General features: G+C 42.7%; 1 protein-coding gene across 1 annotated transcript; it reads right to left on the bottom strand.

The window, feature by feature from the left end:
- Nucleotides 1-1,902: 1,902 nt before the first annotated feature.
- Nucleotides 1,903-26,199, bottom strand: ANKS4B (ankyrin repeat and sterile alpha motif domain containing 4B). The gene is made up of 2 exons (XM_007987519.3): nt 25,997-26,199; nt 1,903-6,242 (listed from the first exon to the last, which is right to left on the bottom strand). The coding sequence occupies exons 1-2, from the start codon at nt 26,158-26,160 to the stop codon at nt 5,153-5,155; spliced, it is 1,254 nt and encodes a 417-aa protein (XP_007985710.3). The 5' UTR covers nt 26,161-26,199; the 3' UTR covers nt 1,903-5,152.

Genomic DNA, 26,199 nt, shown 5'->3' with positions numbered 1-26,199 from the left:
CAAACCCAACCAGGATCCCAAGGGCAAAGGAGTCCTTTGAGGCAGTCCAGAGCCCAACCACCTGGGACACAAAGTAGGGTGGAAAATAGTAGAGAGAAGTTCTGGAGAGGCAAACAAAGACAGCTTGCATAGCTAGGAAGTTACTCAACCCAGACTAGAGGCAGAGAGAGAGGGTATGTCCACCAATGAGGATGGCTATATGGAGGAAGACTTTTCCAGGGAGAAGGGTGATGGTGTGCTAAGGCACAGGCATATGAGAGGTGTGTATTCAGGAAATCTAGTATAGCTGAAATTAGGGGACAGGGAGAGGAATGGTGAGGATGGGACCAGAGGTTTGGAGGAGAGAATAGGGCTCTTTAATCATGTGGGCCTCCTGTGTGGTGGTGAGAGTTTGGAAAGCAATGGGGGCTGAGCCCGGTGGCTCACGCCTGTAATCTCAGGACTTTGGGAGGCCAAGGCGGGTCACCTGAGGTCGGGGGTTCAAGACCAGCCTGACCAACATGGAGAACTACAACATTAACCAGGCTTTGGTGGCACATGCCTGTAGTCCCAGCTACTCAGGAGGCTGAGGCAGGAGAATCTCTTGAACCCAGGAGGCCAAGGTTGTGGTGAGCTGAGATGGCACCATTGCACTCCAGCCTGGGCAACAGCAGCAAAACTGTCAAAAAAAAAAAAAAGACAGAAAAGAAAAAGAAAAAAGAAAGAAATAAAGAAAAATAGAAAAAGAAAAAAGAAAAGCAATAGGAAGGTAGAAAATGACAAGACTTGCATATTAAAAAAATTACATGACTCGGCCAAGCGTAGTGGCTGACACCTGCAATGCCAGCACTTTGGGAGGCCGAGGAAGGTGGATCACAAGGTCAGGAGATCAAGACCATTCTGGCTAACACGGTGAAACCCCATCTCTACTAAAAATAAAAAAAATTAGCTGGGTGTGGTGGCAGATGCCTGTAGTCCCAGCTACTCGGGAGGCTGAGGCAGGAGAATGGTGTGAACCCAGGAGGCAGACCTTGCAGTGAGTGGAGATCGTGCCACTGCACTCCAGCTTAGACGACAGAGCAAGACTCCATCTCAAAAAAAAAAAAAAAAAGATTACATGACTCAACCAGCCTTGTGGAGAATGAAATAAGACAGATAAGTAAACTTACAGCAATCTAGTGAGTGATGGTTGGGGGCAGGAACCAATAGGTCATCTTGCAAACATCAAAGAGGATTTAGCTCTGAGACATATTGAAAGGTTGAAAGGGCCTGGTGACCAATTGGGTGATGAAAAAAAGTATTGGGTTAAATTTTCCACTTATGAAAAATGGAGATTTAGAGCTGCGTGTTTCAACGCAGCTGAAACGGAGCACGATCACTATTTGGGTCTGGATAACTCATTGTTATCCAGATGATAACAATAGTTATCATCTGTCCTGTACATTCTAGGATGTTTAGCCCCCATTGTTTCTACTGACTGGATGTCAGTGGCACCACTGTTCCCCTACCATGGCCATCAAAAATATCTCCAGATATTGCCAGATGTCCTCTAGGAGACACAGGGCAAAACCATCCAAGTTGAGAACCGCCAACTTGGAAGAAAATGGGTTCAGTCCTGGACACATTGAGTCTGGGGTACTTGTGAGACGTGTGAGAAGAGATGTCAGGTAAGACTTGGGCTTATGGATTCGGTGCCCAAAGCAATGGTCTGGGCTGGTAACTTGGACTTAGGAATTATGAGCATTTAACTGACCTGTATTACACAATGGCCTGGAATATAAGCATAATACACATTTACCACACCATAACTTCTCAAACTCTCCTCTTAGTGAAACGCTCCCAACTGCTTTTCCCTCTTGTTGACTTTTATGTCAAGCTACATAGAGGGGAAAAAGAGGGGCCAGGTGGCCGGGGTGATCAGATATTATTGGATTGATCTATTCTAAGCGTCTAGTTTAAGAGATGGAAGTTTGAGATCAGTGAGTACTTGAACTCGTCCTGGTTCATAATCCTCTTGTCTTTGTTTCTCATCAAGGCCTTTATATTGCTCTGGCATCTTCTCTTAGGCCCCTGTAGTTGGTATTTAGTTTGAAAGATCTGGAATTCTTAGAACATTGATAACCTCTTATAACATGGTATAAACCTTTTTTATTATATAACAATACTCTGTGATGGAGAGACTATATCCTTGATGCTGAAAACTTTGGAGAACCCTCACCTATTAATTCTGTCAATCATAAAAGAAAAGAACCCCCAAGAAGAACATAAAGGTACCTGATGAGACCCCTAGGGACAAACATCTCCTAAAAAGGGATGAGAGTCAATGTTCAAGTTCATTTCTACTAACCTGAGTGGTGGCTCTCTTGCTATGATGTAGTTAGGGCAGGACGGGGAGCAAGTATCTCATTAGGCAGATTCCAGACAATAGGTGAAGCGGGGATTGTGGCATCTATGATGATGAAATATAATAGTGGCAGGTTCAGACTACAAACTTTTCTGAGTGCTTTCTATTTGCCAGCTGCTTCTGTGCACATTAATGAAGGCAAGCACAACTTCAGTTTATTCCACAAGATATGGTATTTGTAAACAATCATCCCCTAATGCAACATATTTATTCAATGGCTAACAAGCTTTCTGAGTATATTCATTGAGGAAGAATAAGCCAATTGTTCATCAGATTTGAGCATCTGTATCCTCCCCTAAACTTGAATCCTCCATGATGCCTCTTGAAGTAACCCAAACAGATGTGCATCAGAAAGCAAACTGAAGATAAACAGCTGTATCTATATTATATCCAGAAGCAACAGTAAATTCCACTTGATGTAAGTCAGGCTGTGGAGATCTAATGAAGCTTAGCTATTCAGTGGGGTTTCAGTTTGAATTTGGGATTGCCACTGAAAAAATGTCAGCAGCAGTGTTGTCCGTTTCTTTCTTCTTTTTTTTTTTTTTTTTGAGATGGAGTCTCACTCTTGTCACCCAGGCTGGAGTGCAGTGGCGTGATCTCAACTCACTGCAACCTCCACCTCTTGGGTTCAAGCGATTCTCTTGCCTCAGCCTCTGGAGTAGCTGGGATTACAGGCACACGCCACCAGGCCCGGCTAATTTTTGTATTTTTAGTAGAGACGGGTTTCCGCCATTTTGGCCAGGCTGGTCTTGAACTCCTGACCTCAAGTGATCTGCCTGCCTGGGCCTCCCAAAGTGCTGGAATTACAGGAGACAGCCAAGTGTTGTCAGTTTCTATCGTGGAACCTACAGGTATTCAGATATGCAGCAATGGTGACAGACAACAGTAAATAAACCATGTGTATATAATAAGTATGAAAATGTGAAATTTCCTTTTACGATCAAATCTTCCCTCCAAAGAACTTAGTTGTGGTTTTTTTTTCCTTAAGTTTCAGTAGGTGTTTACCTTTAAAAAACTCATCAGTTGCAGTTGGCCAGACTTTTTTTCTGTATTTTTCTTGGTCTCCTCCCCACCCCTCTTACTTAGGACTGTATTATTCTGCTAGGAATGCCTAACAAAATGCCACAGACTGGGTGGCTTCAACAACAGAAGTCTATCAACAGAAGTTTATTTTTTCACACCTTTGGAGGCTGGAAGTCCAAGATCAAGGTGTTGGCAGGGTTAGTTTCTCCTGAGGCCCCTCTCCTCAGCTTGCAGACGGCTGCCTTCTCACTGTGTTCTCACATGGCCTCACTGTGTCCCTTCTACCTACGTGTCTCTTCCTCTTCTTAGGACACCAGTCCTAGGCTGGGTGCCGTGGCTCACGCCTGTAATCCCAGCGCTCTGAGAGGCCGAGGCAGGTGGATCACCTGAGGTCAGGAGTTCAAGACCAGCCTGGCCAACATGGTGAAACCCTGTCTCTACTAAAAATACAAAAAATTAGCCAGGCGTGGTGGTACATACCTGTAATCCCAGCTACTCAGGAGGCTAAGGCATGAAAATTGCTTGAACCTGGGAGGCAGAGGTTGCAGTGAGCTGAGATCATGCCACTGTACTCCAGCATGGGTGACAGAGCAAGGCTCCATCTCAAAAAGAAAAAGGAAAAAAGGACACTAGTCCTATAGGATTAGGGTCCCATTCTTATGACTTCATTTAACCTTAATCACTTCTTTAAAGGCCTTATTTCCAAATACAGTCACATTAGGGGTTAGAGCGCCAACATATGAATTTGACACAAGTCAGTCAACAACAAGTACCATCTGTATTCTATTTCTTTCTTCACTCTCCCCACCGCCACTCTGTCTCTATTCTCAGGCAGGAGTATTATAGATGCATTTCCATTACTTGTAAACATGTACACATTTGTTAAAGGGTTAGATGCATTTAAGTTGGGCAACAAGCCTCAGGCCAGGAAAGAACTTTAGTCTCTACCACTAGGCAAAGTCATAGAGCTCAGGAGAGAAAAAGAATTAGAATTCCCAGGTTATACGGATCAGAAAGCAAGCAGCAGGATAATGAGATGAGATTATAATTTTAAATCCAGAGATAGAAAAGGAAAGGAAGTTTCTTTCATTTTCCTGTCATGCATATGACCCTTTCTTTATTGAAAAGTATCAAAAAGATAGGCTGGGTACGGTGGTTCACACCTGCAATCCCAATGCTTTAGGAGGCTGAGGTGGGAGGACTGCTTGAGGTCAGGAGTTTGAGACCAGGCTGGGCAACGTGGTAAGACCCTACCTCTACTAAAACTTACAAAATAAGCCAGGTGTGGGGGTGTGCACCTGTAGTCCCAGCTACTTGAAAGGCTGAGGTGGGAGGAGATCACTTGAGCCCAGGAGGTTGAGAATACAGTGGACTATGATCATACCACTGCAACCCAGCCTGGGTAAGAGAGTGAGACCCTCATCTCCAAAAAAAAAAAAAAAAAAAAAAATATATATATATATATATATATATACACACACACACACACACACACACACATATAAGATAACTGAAGAGAAATGCCATTTTCTTGTTATGAAGTCTCCTCAAGTTTCTCACGGAGATTTATTTGGATGGGCATAGCCTACCTCCCAGAGTAAACTTTGGGCCTCTCTCTCAAGTAGGCATCGCCGATGCCCTAGAATCCATTCCCAGTGATCTGGCATTGGGTAAAAAGGGAGTACTGCCTGGAGTGCTGCCAGCAGACCACAACATCACCCCAGCGCTCCAGGCCAAAACCCTCCATCACAGGCTGGTGTCGACCAGCTGCCCAGGCTGTTGTAGCACCTGCTTCCTCCTGTTTATAGCATTCAGAACTTTCTTCCTGGGACCCAGCTGCATTTGTATGCTCTGAAGGTCCTCATCAGAGCAGAGCAGCAGAGCTTCTAGATCAATCTGCTCTCTCTTAAAGATAGGCAGGAATTCTTCTAGGTGCTGAGACAGCAAGAACACTTCCAGGGGCGTGGCGTCGACCATATCTTCCTCCCACTCCACTTCATCCTCACCCCATGGCAGATCATCTTTGAGGCCATTTTCCTCTTCCTCTTCATCAGCTGCACCCTCATCAGCCTCTGATGTTCCTTGTGTTTGAAACAATTCACTGGGCAGTTTAAAACCCAACTCCCTCTTGCTATCTGAGATGTCTTCAGGACTCAATATCCTGTTCCTTCTAAAAACAATACTTCCTAGACCTGGACGATTGAGAATGGATTCATGGTGCACACTGCTGTCCTCCTCTGCTGACAACTGGAGCTTCTCTTTGAAGTCCCCTGGGAACGAGTCTTCCTCTTCCTCTGTGAACACTTCCATCACGTTCCTCTGCCCACTTCTGCCTTCCTTCCCCACCTGTTCTGCTGTATCTTTGTTCTTCTTGAACTTGATCTTGAAAGTATCTTTAATGCCCTTAGATAGTGACCCGAATGTGCCAGGAGCAGAAGCATTTGAAGGGAATGACCTGGAGAAGGTACCCTTGGAAGAAGAGAGAGTCCCAGACTCCTCCTTGCTGTAGGTGCGGGCCATCTTATTTTGGTGCTTCTCCTGGAGCCTCTCACACTCTTTGATCTGCCTCCTGGCATTCTTCTGAGCCTGCTCCTTCAACCTGGTGACCTTCTTGGGGTTCATGATATTCTGCGCAGTGGCAGCCTTGTCCAAGAGAGCAACACATTCATTCTGCTCCCTGCTGGCAGCAGCATCCAGCGGAGTCTGTAAGTCATTATCCAGGGCAAAGATATTGGCACCAAAGTTGACCAGGAATGAGACACAGTGGGCATGGCCATTGGAGGCTGCAAAATGTAGAGGAGTGTTTCCCCAGATGTCACACCTATCAGGGTCCCCTCTAGAAGAGAAAATACAAAAAAGTAAATAAACAACACGTTGGACATTTTTTTCTAAATTGGGCTCCAAAAATTCAAAACAAAAATAAAGAACAAAAGGCATGTTAATGCAAACATGTTCATCCCAACTTGACATTGTTATAAGATACTGGCTGCAAGTCCAGCTAGATCTTAGAACCATCCCATCTTAAAACCACATGGCCAGAAACAGAGTCCATCTCTACCCTGTGTCTCCTTTTTGTTTGTTTCTTTTGTTTTGTTTTGAGACAGGTTCTCACTCTATCTCCCAGGCTGGAGTGGAGTGGTGTGATCACAGCTTATTGGCAGCCTTGACCTCCAAGGCTCAGTTTATTCTCCCCACTCAGCCTCCTGAATAGCTGAGACTACAGGCATGCACCATCACACCTGGCTAATTTTTTGTAGAGACAGGGTTTCACCATGTTGCCAGGCTAGTTGCAAACTCCTGGACTCAAGCCATCTGCTCACCTTGGCATCCCAAAGTGTTGGGATCACAGGTGTAAGCCACCACACCAGGCTGTGTCTCCTTTTTAGAAGCAAGAAAAACATTCTAAGAAATTCTCCAGCCAAACAACTTTCTTGTCTCATTGGCCAGCACTGGGTCACATGCCTAAGAGATGTGAAACATAGTACTGTGTTTAACTTAGATCAATTGGATTTTGCCCTGAAACTAGGCAAAGGATTGTTCAATGGCTCCTCAAGAAAATAATAAAATCAAAATCCGAATTTGTAGCATGTGCCAATTTCTGCGGTGTAAATACATCCACCATGGCAGATTTCAAGCTACCAATGTGACATCGCTGGACACAGAGTTTGGAAGAGATCCACAGTAGCATACCATTATCAACTATTTCCACCATGTAGATATAACGGACATGAATTACCTTAAGAGATAAGTAAGAGTGAAAGGTATTAAAATAAGTAGAAAGTGAGACTTTTGTGTAACCTTTTTAATATAATTTGTTAAATTAAAGGTTAAACTTTTTTTTTTGTTTTGTTTTTGAGATGAAGTCTTGCTCTGTCGCCCAGGCTGGAGTACAGTGGTGCGATCTTGGCTCACTGCCTCCCAGGTTCAAGCAATTCTCCTGCCTCAGCCTCCCGAGTAGATGGGACTACAGGCACCCGCCACTGCCCTCAGCTAATTTTTGTATTTTTAGTAGAGACAGGTTTCACCATATTGGTCAGGCTGGTCTTAAATCCTGACCTCAGGTGATCCACCTGCCTCAGCCTGCCAAAGTACTGGGAGTACAATTGTGAGCCACCACACCCAGCCTGTAATTTTATTTTTAAGAATGGCTATGTTCTCAGAAGCTTAGGCTTACAGTAACCTATGATTGAACCACTGTACTACAGCCTGGGCAACACAGCAATACCCTGTCTTTTAAAAAAAAAAAAAAAAAAGGCTAGGCTCAGTGGCTCATGCCTGTAATCCCAGCACTGGGAGGATGAGGTGGGAGATTTGCTTGAGGTTGGGCATTCAAGACCAGCCCGGGAAACACAGCAAGACCTGTCTCCATTAAATATTTTTTTAAATAAAAATAATAAAAAGTAAAAAAGAATGGCTATGTTTAACTGCCAAACTTTCTAAAATTTAGAAATAACTCCTGACAAACTGGTTCCAGCATGCTACTGCTACCCCCCCAAATTGAGTCACATGTGGGGAAATAAATAACTGAACCAAACTCAGTCCCCCATCAGCAGAAAAGAAGAAAGAAATGGATGTTGGGGAGGTAGCAAACAGTCCCTGTTATAAACATTATTCATTAAAAGGGCATTACATCTCTATTTATTTCTCTACTTACTTCCATATGACTACAGGTTCATATAAGTGTGTCGTTCTACAAAAGTTTAAGGAGGAATTGAAGATACTATTAGATGGTATTAAGGCCAGAAACCCAATGCCTGGCACAGAACAGGGACATAGTAGGTGCTCCAGCATTTGTGGAATGAATGAAAACCTACTGGAATCCTGCTCAAGGCAGCAAATCCTCCTCTCCTACGAGGACTTGAATTACAAACAGGAACAGATGAAAAGTCGAGTAACTTTTTTTAATGATGGCCAGAGTCATGCACCACTGCTGAGAACTCTAATACAGATACTAAGGGGTCCTTCCTTTGCCCTAGTCTAGACTCCAAAATCAGGATCTCACTAAACTCTGGCCAGTCTGGCCCCATGGAAAGAGGACAGTGAGTCTGAGAAGTTCTTTTAACGTTCCCAGGAAGTAGAGGGCAGAAACAGAAGAGAAGATCTGCACCCTTGCAAATGACCTGTTTGTGCACCATGACCCTCCTACTAGTTCCTGGCTGCTCAAAGTTTGGTCTCCAGACCAGAAGCATCACCTGTGAGTTTGTTAGAAGTTCAGAAGACTCTCACGCCTGAAATCCCAGCACTTTGGGAGGTCGAGGCGGGTGGATCACAAGGCCAGGAGTTCAAGATCAGCCTGGCCAATGCTGTGAAACCCTGTCTCTATTAAAAATACAAAAATTAGCTGGGCATGGTGGCATGCACTCATAATCCCAGTTACTCAGGAGGCTGAGGCAGAAAATTGCTTAAACCCAGGAGGCGGAGGTTGCAGTGAGCCAAGATCACACCACTACACTCTGGCCTGGGTGACAGAGTGAGACTCCATCTCCCCCCACCCAAAAAAAAAGTACAGAAGACTCCCAACCAGACTTATTGAATCAGAATCTACACTTTAGCAAGATCCGCAGGTGATTCATAGGCTCACTAAAGATTGAAAAAGACTTCACCAGTTTAAGGGAGGAGACCACCCCTCATATTGTCTTATGCCCAACTTCTGCCTCCAAAGAAAGAAGATGTAAAAACTAAAAGTCAGAAATGAAATCCACAGGCAGACAGTCCGGCACCACACCCTGGGCCTGGTAGTTAAAGATCTATCCCTGACCTAATCAGTTATGTTATCCATAGATTACAGACATTGTATAGAAATGCACTGTGAAAATTCCTATCCTGTTTTGTTCTGATCTAATTACTGGTGCATGCGGCCCCAGTCACATACTCCCTGCTTGCTCAATCAATCACGATGCCCTTACATGCACCCCCTTAGTGTTGTGAGCCCTTAAAATGGACAGGAATTGCTCACTCAGGGAGCTCGGCTCTTGAGACAGGAGTCTTGCCAATGCTCCTGGCTGAATAAACCTCTTCCTTCTTTAACTCGGTGTCTGAGGAGTTTTGTCTGCAGTTTGTCCTGCTACATTTCTTGATTCCCTGACCAGGAAGTGAGGTGATTGCTGGATAGTTGAGGCAGCTCCTTAGGCAGCTTAAGCCTGCCCTGTGGAACATCCCTGTGGGGAACTCTGACCAGTTGAGCAACGCAGATCCTGAGAGTGCTCCCTGGTAGGCATTTGCCCTGGTGGGATGCCTCACCAGAGCAGTGTGTGGCAGGCCCCGGTGGAGGGTCAATGCAGAGGCTGAACACTGGGAAGGAACGGGCACTTGGAATCTGGACATCTAAAACTTGGTAAGACTAGTCTTTGGAACTTGCTCACTCTGTTTGAGTGGAAACATGGCCTGATCACCCATGGCGTGCCTTTATTGGCACTTTGGTTTTGGTTTTGGTTTTGACTTGGTTTGAATTGCTTGACAGGACCAGTCTTGGGAACCTGCCCACTCCATTTGAGTGGAAGCGTGGCCTCATCACCCATGGCATGCCTTTATCGGCACTTTGGTTTTGGTTTTGACTTGGTTTGAATTGCTTGACAGGATTGGTCTTGGGAACTTGCCTATTCCATTTGAGTGGAAGCATGGTCTGATCACCCATGGTGTGCCCGTACTGGCACTTTGGTTTTTGTTTTTGACTTGACTTGGATTGCTTGATACTTTGGTTTTGGTTTTGACCTGGCTTGGATTTCTGGACACTCTGATTTTAGTTTTGATTTTGGTTTGGTGTAAACTGCAAAAGTGTGTGTGTGCCCTTTTTACCCGTTCTTTGTTTTGCGGTGTGCGTGTAGTGTGAGCATGGTGTTTTGTCTTGAAGAAGCATGGATCAGGCACAAATAAGCCCACTCTACTAGGAACTATGTTGAAAAATTTCAAAAAAGGGTTTAAGGGAGACTATGGAGTACTATGACACCAGGAAAACTTAAAACTTTGTGTAAGACTGGCCAGCATTAGAGTTGGTTGGCCATTAGCAGGAAGCCTGGACAGGTCCCTTGTTTCAAAGGTATGGCACAAGGTAACCTGTAAGCCAGGGCACCCAGACCAGCTCCCGTATACAGCCACTTGGTTACAGCTGGTTTTACACCCCCCACCCCCAACACACAGTGGTTGAGAGAACAGCAACATAAGCAGCTGGCAGAGGCAAAGAAAGAAAAAGAGAGGAAAAGAGGCAAAGAGAGAGAGAAAGAGACAGAGAGGACGAGACAGACAAAGAGGGAGTCAAGGAGAGAGAGAGAAAAAAAGAAAGAAAAAGGCAGAGAGAGAGAGAGGAAGAGAGAGGCAAAAGGAAAGTCAAAGAGAGACAGATAAAGTCAAAGAGAGAAAAAAAGTGAGAAAGAGGTATACAAGTAGTAGAGAAAAAAAAAAGCCATCTATACCAATTCTAAGTTAATTTAGACAAAACAAGGTCTTATTAATAGCAAAGGATAATTAAAATCCCAAACTTACAAGGTTTTCAACAAAAGTAAAGTTTGCTAAAAATTAATAGTGTAACATGTATTATAGTAACTTCTACTCTTGTGGCCTTAGACAGTCTAGTCCACAGATTTAAAAAAAAAAGGGGGGGGGGGGGGAAAGAGGGGCGGAATTTATACAAAGAGTGTTATATGGTAAATTCTTGTCCTGAAATAAATTACCTGGTTGTTTAAAGAAAGAAATGTTTGTAGTAAGTCAGAAAGTTAAGGCATGTCAAAAAATTGCCTGAAAAAGTTGTGAAAGAAAAAAAGTTATAAAAAAAAAGTGTGTTAAAAAAAGAATTTATGCAAGAAATGTTGTATAATTTAAAAGTAATTAGGCCTCCTAAATGTAAAACTATTGAAGAGACAGTTTATGTGCAAGGTGTATAAGGAAAGTAAAGTATACCTTTGGTAAAAGGATTATAAGTAGGCATAAGAATGTGGATTTTTACCTACATTAAACAGTTAAAAATATGTATATTTTGTTATAAAGTTTTAAGCAAGTTTTAAAACGTTAATTGTGTGTAAATTCTGTGTGTAAACGTATCAGCTAACGTTAAAGAGGTATCCTGTAGGAAGACTATGTGGTGGAGTTCAAACCACACAGAGAAAAATCCATTCAGTAAATTTCCAAAGTTGCAGACCGTTTAGGCCCACCCAGAGTCCCACCAGGACTGGACGGTTCCCACTGGGCTATACTGTGGACATAGAGCCTACGCTAAGCTGCCTGACCAACAGATGAGTAATTGTGTTATTGGCACTATTAAACCATCTTTCTTCCTACTGCCCATAAAAACAGGCAAACTCCTGGGCTTCCCTGACTATGCTTCCCGCGAAAAGCAAAGCATAGCCATAGGTAATTAAAAAGATGATAAACAACCTCCTGAAAAACTTATACAATACTATGGGCCTGCCACTTGGGCAGAAGACGGCTCGTGGGGATACTGGACACCCATTTACATGCTCAACTGAATCATACGGTTGCAAGCTGTCTTGGAGATCATCATTAATAAAACTGGTAAAACCTTGACTGTTCTGGCCCGGCAAGAAACTCAGATGAGAAATGCTATCAAAATAGATTGACTCTCGACTCCTTGCTAGCAGCTGAAAGAGAAGTCTGTAGAAAATTTAACCTTACCAATTGCTGCCTGCACATAGATGATCGGAGCAAGCAGTTGAAGACATAAAGACATGGCGAAACTGGCACATGTGCCTGTACAAGTGTGGCACGGATTTGACCCTGAGGCCATGTTTGAAAATGGTTCCCAACACTATGAGGATTTAAAACTCTTATAATAAAAATTATAGTAGTAATAGGAACCTGCTTACTGATCCCTTATTCACTACTTGTACTCATTCAAATAGTAAAAGGTTTCATCACTACTCTAGTTCACCAGAATGTTTCAGCACAAGTGTACTACCTAAATCACTATCGATCTGTCATGCAAAAAGACATAGGTAGTAAAAATGAAGGTCAGCGCTCCCACTAATAAAATGAGTGAGAGTCTCAAAGAGGTGGGAGAATAAGGGAGGATACTACCCCTCATATTGTCTTATGCCCAATTTCTGCCTCCAAAGAAAGAAGAAGTAAAAACTGAAAGCAGAAATGAAATCCACAAGCAGACAGTCCGGTGCCGCACCCTGGGCCTGGTAAATATCGACCCCTGACCTAACCGGTTATCTATAGATTCCAGATGTTGTATGGAAGAGCACTGTAAAAATCCCTGTCCTGTTCTGTTTCATTCTGATTACCAGTACATACAGCCCCCAGTCACATATCCCCTGCTTGCTCAATCGATCACCACCCTCTCACACACACCCTCTTAGAGTTGTGAGCCCTTAAAAGGGACAGGAATTGCTCACTCGGGGAGCTCGGCTCTTGAGACAGGAGTCCTGCTGATGCTCCCGGCCAAATAAGCCTCTTCCTTCTTTAACTCGGTGTCTGAGGAGTTTTGTCTGCAGCTTATTCTGCTACAGGTTAATGTGATCCAACCAGGGTCCAATAATATGATAAATCAGATTTGTAGTTGCTCCATGGGAATTCCTGGCTCTTTGGTGTGTGTTAGTTACAAAGAAGCACTTTCACCTTCTTTGCCTTCAACCATCACAATCTCCCTCTTAGAGAAGGCAGGCAAAAATCATTATCGCAGGAATAAAATAAAACTCAAAGAGCTTAATTGATTTGCCCAAGGGTAATAGGCAGCATGCTTTGGATCGGGCTGGTCTCCAAGTCAAATTGTTTCCAACACAATGCATCCTAGATTAACACAACTGGGCTTTTCCAGCTACATGGCCTCAAGCTTAATTTTTCTAGGACTTGGTTTCCTCATGTAAAAAGTAAAATAAAGGTTCATCTTCAAAAACTTTCCTCCTCATCTAATTAAAAATAAATAGTAACTTCTCTTAAAAACAAAATGTATTCAAAAACCTGCACTAACATTCTTAAATATCGACTAGCCATGATAAAAAAATCAATATACTTTATACTCTTAACTCCCACAATTTAGCCTATTTACCCTAACATATTTATACTAGTCCAAACAAACATTAAGTCATAGCCTGTTCCTCTTCCTTATTTAAAAGTGTTTTTACCTTTCTCAACATTCCACAAGTTACTTCCTCCTTCCTTTGTTCTCCTCTACCTTTGCCTCTTTTAAAAAGCTCTAAGTTACTAACCTATCAAGACAAATACAAAATGTAAGTTCCATTCCAGCCAATAAAAACCAAACACAACAATAAAGTAAACACGTGAAGTTATAAATAACCCTGTCTCCTTTGTTCACTACACTCTTATAACAAAACTACTAACAAATAAACCCGTTCTACAAAAAACAAAAATAGCCTTACTAAAAGAATTAAATTTATGCTCAAATACTATTTCTTTACAACACCAAAAAGAAAACATTCCTAACACTCATCTGTAAATTGAAGATAATACTGTTACCTATTCATAGAATTATGTGAATTAAATAAGTTAATCTACATAAAGCATTAGAAAACTGCTTGGCACATAGTAAATATTAAATAAACATTACTTATTATCCTTCCCCTTGCCCCCAAACTCATAATCCTTAATTACATGTATTTATTTTTCCTTGTATTCAACTAGTAAATTCCCGCAGCACAATAACTCTTGTGGGTTTTTAAAAATCACTTATAGGCCAGGTGAGGTGGCTCACACCTGTAATCCCAGCACTTTGGGAGGCCGAGGCTGGTGGATCACTTGATGCCAGGAGTTCGAGACCAGCCTATTCAACATGGTGAAACCCCATCTGTACTAAAAATACAAAACTTAGCCAGGCATGGTGGTGCACACCTGTAGTCCCAGTTACTCGGGACACTGAGGCAGGAGAACCTGAGAGGTGGAGCTTGCAGTGAGCTGAGATTGCACCACTGTACTCCAGCCTGGGTGACAAAGCAAGACTCCATCTCAAAAAAAATCAAAATCAAAATCAATCAATCAATCACTTACAGTTTTAATTTGACAAATATTTATGTCTTGTCTCCTTAATTGGATAATATGCCCCAAAGGGCAAAGCCTGTTTCTCTTTCTCCTTTCGGTCACCCACATGTCCCAGCGGAAGTCTCAAACTCAACCCAAAGAGGCCAAGCAAGTCACGTAAGTGACTGAATGGGGCCAAGTTTGTTCTTTCAACGAAGTCACAGTTAAAAGCATACTCCACCTAGAAAGGACAGCCACAGCTCAGCTCCCTTGAATAAAAGCAGAAACAATATTGCCAGAGCTCCCATTTTTCAAACGAAGCCACAAATCCAGAATTTCATGCGAAATTCTGTGATTTTTAAGTGTTGGCTCCAATTTAAAGGAAAAATATAGTAAAGTCCAAATAAAACACATTTGTGGACCAGCTCCAGCCCATAAGCTGGCAACTGGTAACCTCCTTCTGAGCAGAGAGAACAGTGTGAGCAGAGGCACAGATGGCTGATATTACAAGGCATATTTGGAGAACCAGGAGTATAGATCAGCGTGACCAGAGTACGTGGAGTTGGGGGTAAGGGAGAAGAGTGGAAAAGGAAAGAAAATGAAATCAAACCTAAGGAAAGCAAATACTAAGTAACATAGTTTTGCTGGGAAGCCAGTTTCCAGAAGGCTCTGGTCAGTCAGCCTGATTTAATTGTTTGGGATGAAAGGAGATCCTTCAACCTTGGCACAGACCTGCATCTTAAGGGACCGCTGTGCCTCCCCGCTAAACACGTGGTTTCACTTTTTATTTTAAATAAACACTAGATGCAAAAGACTCCTGAAGTATCCTAGACATCAAAGAGGGATTGTAAAACACCCAAGACGTTACTATAAACAGAAACAGAAACATACTGATTAAATTTGCCTGAAGTTATCCTTGGATTGGATAAGTTGAAAACAAAATTATTGGGAGGAGTGAGCTGCAGGAGAGATGCAGAAGGTCACTAAGATGTCTGGGCTAAATGTATATGCTTAAGACCATAGAGTGGTGGAATTTTCCCATTTCACTGAATCTTTATTTTGCTTTAAGTTCTGGGATACATGTGCAGAACGTGCAGGTCTGTTACATAGGTATACATGTGCCATGGTGGTTTGCTGCACCCATCAACCCATCATCTAGGTTTTAAGCCCTTCATGCATTAGGTATTTATCCTAATGCTCTCCCTCCCCTTGCCCCCCACCCCCCAACAGGCCCCAGTGTGTGATGTTCCCCTCCCTGTGTCCATGTGTTCTCATTGTTTAACTCCCATTTATGAGTTGGAATATGCAGTCTTTGGTTTTCCGTTCCTGTGTTAGTTTGCTGAGAATGATGGCTTCTGGTTTCGTCTATGTCACTGCAAAGGACATGATCTCATTGTTTTTTTTCTTACGGCTGCACCCATTTCACTGAATCTTAAGAATGATTCTGGCTTTCAAGCCAGAAGGAAGAACAGTAAACCTGAGATGACCCCAAAGGTGGGTCTTCTTTTGAGAAAATTTCAAATGCAAAATTCCAGATTTACAGATGAAACTGTCAGTAAGACAATTCATGGGTTTTCTTAGTGGTTTTAAGCTATTAAAACTCGCAAAACTTTAGCCGGGCATGGTGGCTTATGTCTGTAAACCTAGCACTTTGGGAGGCCGAGGTGGGCAGATCACAAGGTCAGGAGATCGAGACCATCCTCGCTAACACAGTGAAACCCCGTCTCTACTGAAAATGCAAAAAAGTTAGCCAGGACGGGTGGCGTGTGCCTGTAGTTGCAGCTACTCGACAGGCTGAGGCAGGAGAATGGTGTGAACCCGGGAAGCGGAGCTTGCAGTGAGCCGAGATTGTGCCACTGAACTCCAGCCTGGGCAACAGGGCGAGACTATCTCAAAAACAAAACAACAACAACAAAAAACTTGCAAAACTTCTATTTACAGACACATTTCTGAATTGATGTACAATTTAAATGAAAATATTTTCTACAGACAAGTTGCATGGAGTCCTTTTAAATTCCTTACTTGTCATTGTTCACATTTCTTGATAGAACCATTGCATATAACTGCCGGGGTGGCAAACTGGTCTCTCTCGTTTGATCATCTGAGTTCAACATTGATGCTCTATGGTTTTCTTGGGCTAAGCTCAGTCTAGTGTGATTTTTTTCTATTCCCCTTTTCCCCAAAAGAGAAACTCACCGAAGATATTTCAAATAACCCATTTATCCCTTGATTTTTGGTAGATCAGTGCATTTGGGCAATAATTTTTAAAGCTGGCTTAGCACTATTGTCACTAAGTAGGCAATTTGCTTAAATTACTCTGAGCATCTGTTCCATTCCAATTTCTCCTCCTGAAGTTGTTTTTTTGTGAAGTTCTCAGAAAACAACTATTCTTTCAAAAATGTTTTTCTGCATAAGAAGAAATATTTGGACTCACTAATAATCAAAGAAATGCAAATTGAAACAATACTCTGCCCTTTGCCAATCAGATAGGCAACGATTAAAAAGAATAGCAATACTTGGTTTTGGCAGGAGTATGGGGAAAGAAATACTGCTGGAAGAAGCAGAAAGTGGTTCAAATTTCCTGGCGCAATATACACAAAACGTCTTTAAAATGAGGCACTCTTTTGAATCTACAATTCTACCTTTAGGAATTTGTCCTAAGGAAATAGAAGACCTTTGTGTAAAGATGAATGAGCAAGAATGTTCCTCCCAACCTTACTTATAACAGGAAAAAGACTGGATTCAAATTACGCATCATGAATAGTCAACTGATTAAATATATTATGGCATCAACCTGTGTCCATCTGTGGAAGAATGGATAAAGAAAACACGGTCACTCCACACAATGGAATACTATCCAGTCTTAAGAAACAAAGAAATCCTGTCATTTTCAACAACATGGATGAGCCTGGAGGGCAGTGTGTTAACTGAAATAAGACAGGCACAGAAAAATGAATACCACATGATCTCACTTATATGTGTAATCTAAAAAAGTCTCCTAGAGGCCGGGTATGGTGGCTTATGCCTGTAATCCCAGCACTTTGGGAGTATGAGGTGGGCAGATCACGAGGTCAAAAGATTGAGACCATCCTGGCCAACATGGTGAAACCCCGTCTCTACTAAAAACATAAAAATTAGCTGTACGTGGTGGCAGGCGCCTGTATCCCAGCTACTTGGGAGGGCTGAGGCAGGAGAATTGCTTGAATCCGGGAGGTGGAGGTTGCAGTGAGCTGAGATCACACCACTGCACTCCAGCCTGGTGACAGAGTGAGTCCCTGTCTAAAAGAAAAAGTCTCCTAGAAGCAGAAAGTAGAATGGTGATAACTAGGGAGAGGCAGACTGGGGAGATGTTGGTCAAAGGATACAAATTTCAGTGAGACAGGAGGAATAAGTAAAAGACATCCACCGTAACACATTATGACTATAGTTTTTTAATTAGCTAATCTATTTTTTATAGAGATGGGGTCTTGCTATGTTGCCCAGGCTAGTCTCAAACTCCTGGCCTCAAGCAATCCTCCCGCCTCAACCTCCCAAAGTGCTGGGATTACAGGCCTGAGCCATCATGATGAGCCACTCAGCTCAGTGGCTATAGTTAATAAGAATACACTGTATATCTGAAAATTGCCTACCAAGTAGATTTTAATGTTCTCATCACAAAAAGTATAGAAGGTAACACATATGTTAATTAGCTAGATTTAATTCCACAATGTATACATATTTTAAAAAATCCTGTTGTACACCATAAATATATATAATTTTTGTTAACTAATAAAAATAATGAAACTGGCCAGGCACAGTAGCTCACACCTGTAATCCTAGCACTTTGGGAAGCCAAAGTGGGTTGATCACTCGAGGCCAGGAGTTTGAGGCCAGCCTGGCCAACATGGTGAAACCTCGTCTCTACTAAAACTACAAAAATTAGCTGGGGGTGGTGGCATGCACCTGTAATCCCAGCTACTCTGGAGACAGGCAGGAGAATTGCTTGAACCTGGGAGGCTGAGGGTGCAGTGAACTGAGATCGCACCACTGTGCTCCAGCCTGGATGACAGAGTGAGAATCCATCTCAAAAACAAACTAACAAAAACCATAGAACAGAATATCATGAGGCCGGGTGCGGTGGCTCAAGCCTGTAATCCCAGCACTTTGGGAGGCCGAGACAGGTGGATCACGAGGTCAGGAGATCGAGACCATCCTGGCTAACATGGTGAAACCCCGTCTCTACTAAAAAATACAAAAAACTAGCCAGGCGAGGTGGCGGGCGCCTGTAGTCCCAGCTACTCGGGAGGCTGAGGCAGGAGAATGGTGTAAACCCGGGAGGCAGAGCTTGCAGTGAGCTGAGATCCGGCCACTGCACTCCAGCCTGGGCGACAGAGCGAGACTCTGTCTCAAAAAAAAAAAAAGAACAGAATACCATGAAGTCATTAAAATAGTGGCATGCATTATCCTATCCCTAGCAAATTAACACAGGAACAGAAAACCCAATACCGCACATTCTTACTTATGAGTGAGAGCTAAACATTGGGTACTCACAGACATAAAGATGGCAACAACAGACATGGGGGACTATGAGAGGAGGGCAAAAGTTGAAAAACTATTTGGTACCATGCTCACTATCTGGGTGATGAGATCGATCACACCCCAAACACCAGCATCCTGCAGTGTACCCACGTAGCAAACCTGCACATGTACCCTCTAAATCTAAAAGTTGAAATTGACCTGGCAGGGTGGCTCACACCTGTAATCTCAACACTTTGGGAGGCCGAGGCAGGTGGATCGCCTGAAGTCAGGAGTTTGAGACCAGCCTGGCCAACATATAGTGAAACCCTGCCTCTACTAAAAAATACAAAAATTAGCTGGGCATGGTGGTACACACCTGTAGTTTCAGCTACTTGGGAAGCTGAGGCAGGAGAATCACTTAAACCCGGGAGGTGGAGGCTGCAGTAAGCCAAGATTGTGCCACTGCACTCCAGCCTGGGCGACAGAACAAGACTCCGTCCCAAAAACAGTAATAATAATAATAAATAAAACCAAGAAATTTCATACACTTTAAAGGTAAAATGAATTTTTTTTTTGTAATTGGGCCATTATGCTTCCTAGTGCAGGAAAATACATGTTAATGATGGCTTTCCATCTTTAAATTTTAAAAAGAAAGAAAGGAAAATAGTTTTCTAACAAAGCCACAGATTTTATATAAATGGTTGCTATAGGATTTATTGTCTATCAGGTAATGACAGATAAACTCTTAAATCATCAGACTGGAATGGACTTCAATAGCTGATTAGCTTCTAAATTCAATTTTTAATTTCCTTTTTTTTAAATTTTAGGTTCAGGAGTACATGTGCAGGTTTGTTATATTGGTAAACTCTTATCACCAGTGTCTGTTGTAGATTATTTTGTCACTGAGGCACTAAGCCAACGTGTTCTCATCATTTAGCTCCCACTTATCAGTGAGAATATGTGGTATTTGGTTTTCTGTTCCTGCGTTAGCTTGCTAAGAATAATGACCTCCATCTCCATCCATGTTCCATCCATGTTCCCACAAAAGATGTGATCTCATTCTTTTTCGACTGCATGCTATTCCATGTTGTATATGTACCACATTTTCTTTATCCCATCTGTCACTGATGGACATTTAGACTGATTCCATGTCTTTGCAATTGTGATAGTGCTGCAATGAACACTCACGTGCACGTTTGTCAGTTTGTTTGTTTTTTGAGATGGAGTCTTGCTGTTCCCAAGGCTGGAGTGCAGTGGCACGATCTTGGCTCACTGCAACCTCCTCCTTGTGTGTTCAAGCAATTTTTGTGTCTCAGCCTCCTGAGGAGCTGGAATTACAGGCATGCGCCACCACACCCAGTTAATTTTTTGTATTTTTATTTTAGTAGAGATGAGGTTTCACCATGTTGATCAGGCTGGTCTCCTAACCTCAAATGACCCTCCCTCCTTGGCCTCCCAAAGTGCTGGGATTACAGGCGTGATCAAGGGCACGTGTCTTTATAGTGGAAGGATTTATATTCCTTTGGGTATATACCCAGTAATGAGATTGCTGGCTCGAATGGTAGTTCTGCTTTTAGCTCTGGGAGGAATTGTCACACTGCTTTCCACAATGGTTGAACTAATTTACACTCCCACCAACAGTGTATGAGTGTTCACTTTTCTCCTCAACCTGACCAGCATCTGTTATTTTTTGATGTTATAGTAGCCATTCTGACTGATGTGAGATGGTAATTTTCTTCCATTTTCAACTTCCTTAAACCTAATTGGAAATTTGGCCTCACACTGGTTCCCAGAATTAGCTATGGTCAAAAAGGGACCTCACAAGACTTTTTTTCTTTTTTTTAGCCTACGCCAGGTCTACTTAACACAGCAGATCTGAGATGCTTTTGAGGGCAAGAAAACAAATCTGAGATCTACTAGATCCAAGACAGGAGTTGAAAAGGAAGGACTAGGAAAAGCAAGGTTAGAAGAATATTTGCACCCATAGCCAGTGTTTAATAAATATTAACATAAGCAAACGGGGGGCTGGATATTGATATTACATTGAAAGAAATGATGTTACCATGTCAATTTAGTGGAGAAAGAGAGAGACTGTAACAACTAATTGTGTTGGAACAAATGAGTAGCTACTTGGAGAATGCAGAGTTAGATCATAATTCAGATCTTAAATTCTATAAAGTATTAAAAATAACAAATGAAACTAAAAATGGCACTAAAGGATCAGTCAATATTGAGTCATGACCTCAAAGTTAGAATCACAAAACAAAGATTGATAGACATATATAAATATATACATTTATGTTTACATTTATATTTAAAAATCTGTTGTCAAAAATGTAAACTGTGTATTGTAAAGTAGTTATAACCTATATGACAGGAGTTGATATTGTTAACTTTCTTTTTTTTTTTTTTTTTTTTTTTTTGAGGCAGAGTCTCTCTCTGTCGCCCAGGCTGGAGTGCAGTGACCGGATCTCAGCTCACTGTAAGCTCCGCCTCCCTGGTTCACGCCATTCTCCTGCCTCAGCCTCCCGAGTAGCTGGGACTACAGGCGCCCGCCACCTCGCCCGGCTAATTTTTTTTTGTATTTTTTAGTAGAGACGGGGTTTCACCGTGTTAGCCAGGATGGTCTCGATCTCCTAACCTCGTGATCCGCCCGTCTCGGCCTCCCAAAGTGCTGGGATTACAGGCTTGAGCCACTGCGCCCGGCCCGATATTGTTAACTTTCAAAAGCATTTTTATCAATCAAGGAGAAATGTTGAACACCCCAATATAAAAGTGGAATAAGGTTATAAATACACAGTTCACAAAAGTGGCATTCCAATGGCCAATTCTTTTTAAGCATAAAAAGAATTTTCGACCATGTCAGTAACCAAACAAAAGAACATTAAAGCCACAGTGATATATCATTTTCTCTTTGTTTTGTTTTTTGAGACAGAGTCTCACTTTGTTGCCCAGACTGGAGTGCAGTGGCCTCATCTCGGCTCACTGCAACCTCCACCACCTGGGTTCAAGGGATTCAGGAGCAATTTGTGCCTCAGCCTCCTGAGTAGCTGGGATTATAGGCAAGCACCACCACACCACGCTAATTTTGTCTTTTTAGTCTCGCCATGTTGGCCAGGCTGGCCTCGAACTCCTGGCCTCAAGTGATCCGCCCGCCTTGGCCTCCCAAAGTGCTGGGATTACAGGAGTGAGCCACCACACCCAGCCTGATATATCATTTTGGATCTATCATGTTGGCCAAAATGGGTACTCACTTTCTGAAGGACAACATGTCCATTTATATACAAAGTCTTTAAATTGCACATACGCTGCTATGGTTTGAATGTTTGTGTCCCCTCCAGAATTCATGCTGAAACTTAATCGTCAACGTAACAGCGTTAAGCAGTGTGGCCTTTAGGAGATGATTGAGTCATGAGGCCTCTGCCCTCATGAATGGGGTTAGGCACCCTTATAAAAGGGCTTGACACAGGGAATTTGCCTCTTTTTTTGCCCCTTCCTTCCCTTCCTCCATGTGAGGACACAGCCAGAAGGTGCAACAACAAGGTACCATCTTGGAAGCGGAGACAGGGCTCTCACCAGGCACCAGTCCTGCTGGTGCTTTGATCTTGGATGTCCCTGCTGCCAGAATGGTAAGAAACAAATTTCTAGTTTTTATAAATTACCTCATCTAAGGTATTTTGTTATAGCAGTACAAATGGACAAACACAAATGCAAATTGATCCAGAAATTTCACTTTGGAGAATTTATTCTCAAGAAAATGTAGCCGGGCCCAGTAGCTCACACCTGTAATCCCAGCACTTTGGGAGGCCGAGGCAGGCAGATCACCTGAGGTCAGGAGTTCAAGACTAGCCTGGCCAACATGGTGAAACCCTGTCCCTACTAAAAACACAAAAATACAAAATTAGCCGGGCTTGGTGGTGCATACCTGTAGTCCCAGCTACTTGGGAGGCTGAGGCAGGAAAATTGCTCGAACCCGAGAGGTGGAGGTTGCAGTGAGCCAGGATCACGCTACTGCACTCCAGCCCTAGCGACAGAGAGACTCCATCTCAAAAAAAAAAAAAAAAAAAAAAAAAAAAAAAAAAAAAAAAGACAATGTCAGCAAAGATTTATGTACAAGGATAGTCATCACAGCACTTTTCAAACTAGGGAAAACAAACTGTGTGTCCAGGAGAGGGGTTGGCTAAGAAATGTATTTGCTGACTAGAGTCCTACAAAGTCCCTGAAATTTATAGAAGAATATTAAAATGTATTTATACACACTATATTATATATAGAGAGAACTATATACATCTTAGTAGCATGGCATTATAGGACATTTTGTCTTCATGTTTTGTGTGCATATGTAAGGTTTAATTTTCTGGGTTCAGCTCATGTTACTTTTGTAATTAAAGACTAGCAGAACCAAACTGAGTGCTGTGGTTCACACCTGTAATCTCAACAATTTGGGAGGCTGAGGCAGGAGGATTATTTGAGCTTAGGAGTTCGAGACCAGCCTGGGCAACAAAGCAAGACCCTGTCTCTATTAAAAATAAAAAATAAATAAAGACCAGCAGAACAGTTATTGTAAGAGAATATTTCAAGCTTTCACAGGTGAGAGAGAGAGAATACCTAAGCATTACTATTCAAAATGGTCCTCAAATGGAACAAGAGCTCTCTGCTGACTGAGAAGAACCCCACACCTTCTTCTAGGAGGACAAACTCAGTGGTTGACACAGTTTGGATCTGTGAGATTTCGTGGGGAACAAATCTCAAATCAAATTGTAATCCACAGTGTTGGAGGTGGGAGGTGACTGGATCACAAATGGTTTAGCACCATCCCCCTTGGTACTGTCCTCATGATAGTGAGTTCTCATTAGATCTGGTTTCTAGCACCTCTCCCCTTGCTCTCTTGCTCTTGCTTCTGCCATGTGAGATGTCTTTTCCTTCTGCCATGATTGGAAGCTTCCTGAAGGCTCCCCAAAAGCAGAAGCTCCTATGCTTCCTGTGCAGCCCGCAGAACTATGAGCCAGTGAAACCTCTTTTCTTTATAAATTACGCAGGCCCGGGCATTTCCTTATAGCAATGCAAGAATAGGCTAACATTGATTTTAAAGTAACTGACATCTTGCAGTTTGTGGAAGGAGGTAGACTTTCTGTAGATGGAGAAAGTTGAGGAACCCTAGGCTGCATAGAAGAGATGAGATGACTGGAGAAGGCTGGTTGATGGGGATTGATGTGTCTGAGAAAAGAAAGTTTTAATCAGACAAGAGAGATGCGGAAGATCTGCTTCACCACTTCCTCATTCAATCTTCAACTCAAGAACTCTCCCAATCCTGGGTTCTTCTGACTCTTCCTAAATGTCAGGTCCCTAAATGTCTGGGACCTTAACCCTCCTTTTTCTTTATCTGCCCACGTCCAGTCAATCATTATTGATTCTACATCCAAACTGCCACTCAAATCCAACTGTATCTTCCCATTCCCAATGTCACTACCCTACTCCAACTCATCTCAACCATTAAAACGTCCCCAAACATTCTCTCCGACTGTTATCCATCTACCTCAGTGAGTTTTGTAAGCATAAATCTACTCTGGAAGCTTCCCTGCATAAACCTCAGACATGACTTCCTGGGCTCTTAGGATAAAGTCCTTACCAGAGTTGACAAGGCTGTTTGTGATCTGGTCTTATCTCTCACACTTGCCCTTACCCCACTCCTACTCGAGCCATGTCCAGCCATACTCAGCTTCTCTAGTTCTCAGAATGCAATTTTCTGTCTTAGGGAAAACACTCTTTCATCTGGCCAACTTGTTCTCATTTTCCTAATCCCAGCTTAAATGCTTTCCCCTTAAGGAAGCCTTCCCTCACCCCTGAGATTGAGGCAAATGCCTGTTTAGTGCCCTCTGTTTCCCCTTTTGTAACAAATATCATAGATGAACCAAGCACAGTGGCTCACATCTGTAATCCCAGCACTTTGGGAGCCCGAGGCTGTCAGATCGCTTGAGACCATCCTGGGCAACATGGCAAAACCCCATCACTACAAAAAATACAAAAATTGCAGGGCATGGTGGCGCACACCTCTAGTCCCAGCTACTTGGGAGGCTCAGGTGGGAGGATCACTTAAGCCTGGGGCTCAAGGCTGTAGTCAGCTATGATCTCGACACTGTACTCCAGCCTGGGTGACAGAGTGAGACCCTGTCTTAAAGCAAACACACACACACACACACACACACACACACACACACACATCATAGATATCTTGTCTTCCTCTCTCAAATCTGATCACTATGACAGGGATTGTGGCTGTCTTGTTGATCACAGTGTGCCCAGTGGCTAGCAAAATATCTCTTAAGAGATAAGTAGATTGCACATAACAGATACTGAATAAATGGGTATATTGAATTGGATTCACTTGGCTCCTTTATTTACCTTGTCCTTTTCTCTTTCTTTACCCTCTTGCATTACAGTTGCCAACACAACCTAGCCCTCTGATAACAGGCAGAACAAGCAGAGGAGCTGGCTGACTCCTCCATTAAAATCTGGGCAAAGAGATGGTGTGCGTGTGTGTGTGTGTGTGTGTGTGTGTGTGTGTGTGTCTATCCACTAGCCAAACAAGTGATAGAGCTAAGACAGGCTAAAGATTCCTTGTAGAGCCAGCAATTCCACTCAAAAGAGCAAGACCCTGTGTCAAAAATAAAAAATAAAAAAAATCATGAGCTCGCACTGGGATTGAAAGTTAATAAAAGACTGTGGGATTTTGATGGTATAGATAAAACAAACAAACAAACAAAAAACTAAAAACTGTCATTTGTTCCAACCAAGGTTGACAACTTAAAACCAAGTAAAAGAATGGCCTCTTTTAAAAGAGAAAACTATTTAAATTTCATGAAAAGCATTTTTAAAGGCATAGAATTAAAATATCTTCCCTCTTCCCCATGCAGATAATGCCTTAGAGTTCAGAGTCTCTCCTCTGATTGGGGCTAAGGGATGAGCCACTCCCATATTGCCAGTCCTCAGTGAGAAAAGAGAGCATCTCTAGGCATAGTTTTCTCGCTTTCTCTAAAAATCCAATCATTTAGACAATCTAGAAAGAGGATAAAGTATTTGTATTGACATCCCTGACTCTTGCTGCTATCTGCAAAAACCTACTGTGAACACTGTTTCCAACGGAAACCATCGGGTTGAACTTACCCTCTACTGCAGATTATCTCTAGGGCTTCCAGGTTCCCATGGTAGGCTGCCAAGAGAGTGGGAGTCATGCCATCTTCATCTGAAAGATTTAGATCTCGCTTGGTAGCCTCTTTTAGAAGTTCCAGGTAACTATCACTAGCAGCTTGGTGGTAACGAGTAGACATTTTTCCTGCTCACCGGAACTTGGCCAGATGTCTCTCCAG

Source organism: Chlorocebus sabaeus, chromosome 5 (assembly GCF_047675955.1).
Source record: "Chlorocebus sabaeus isolate Y175 chromosome 5, mChlSab1.0.hap1, whole genome shotgun sequence".
NCBI lineage: Eukaryota > Metazoa > Chordata > Mammalia > Primates > Cercopithecidae > Chlorocebus > Chlorocebus sabaeus.
The sequence above is the reverse complement of the archived record's forward strand: the minus strand, read 5'-3'. Positions and strand labels throughout refer to the sequence as shown.

What these genes read in the sequence shown, in the direction of transcription:
- ANKS4B (XM_007987519.3), bottom strand. Translation starts at nt 26,160, where the DNA reads ATGTCTACTCGTTACCACCAAGCTGCTAGTGATAGTTACCTGGAACTT. An exon ending in GAGATAATCTGCAGTAGAGG is followed by an intron (nt 6,243 to 25,996) that starts GTAAGTTCAACC and finishes TTTCTCTTCTAG; the next exon opens with AGGGGACCCTGATAGGTGTG.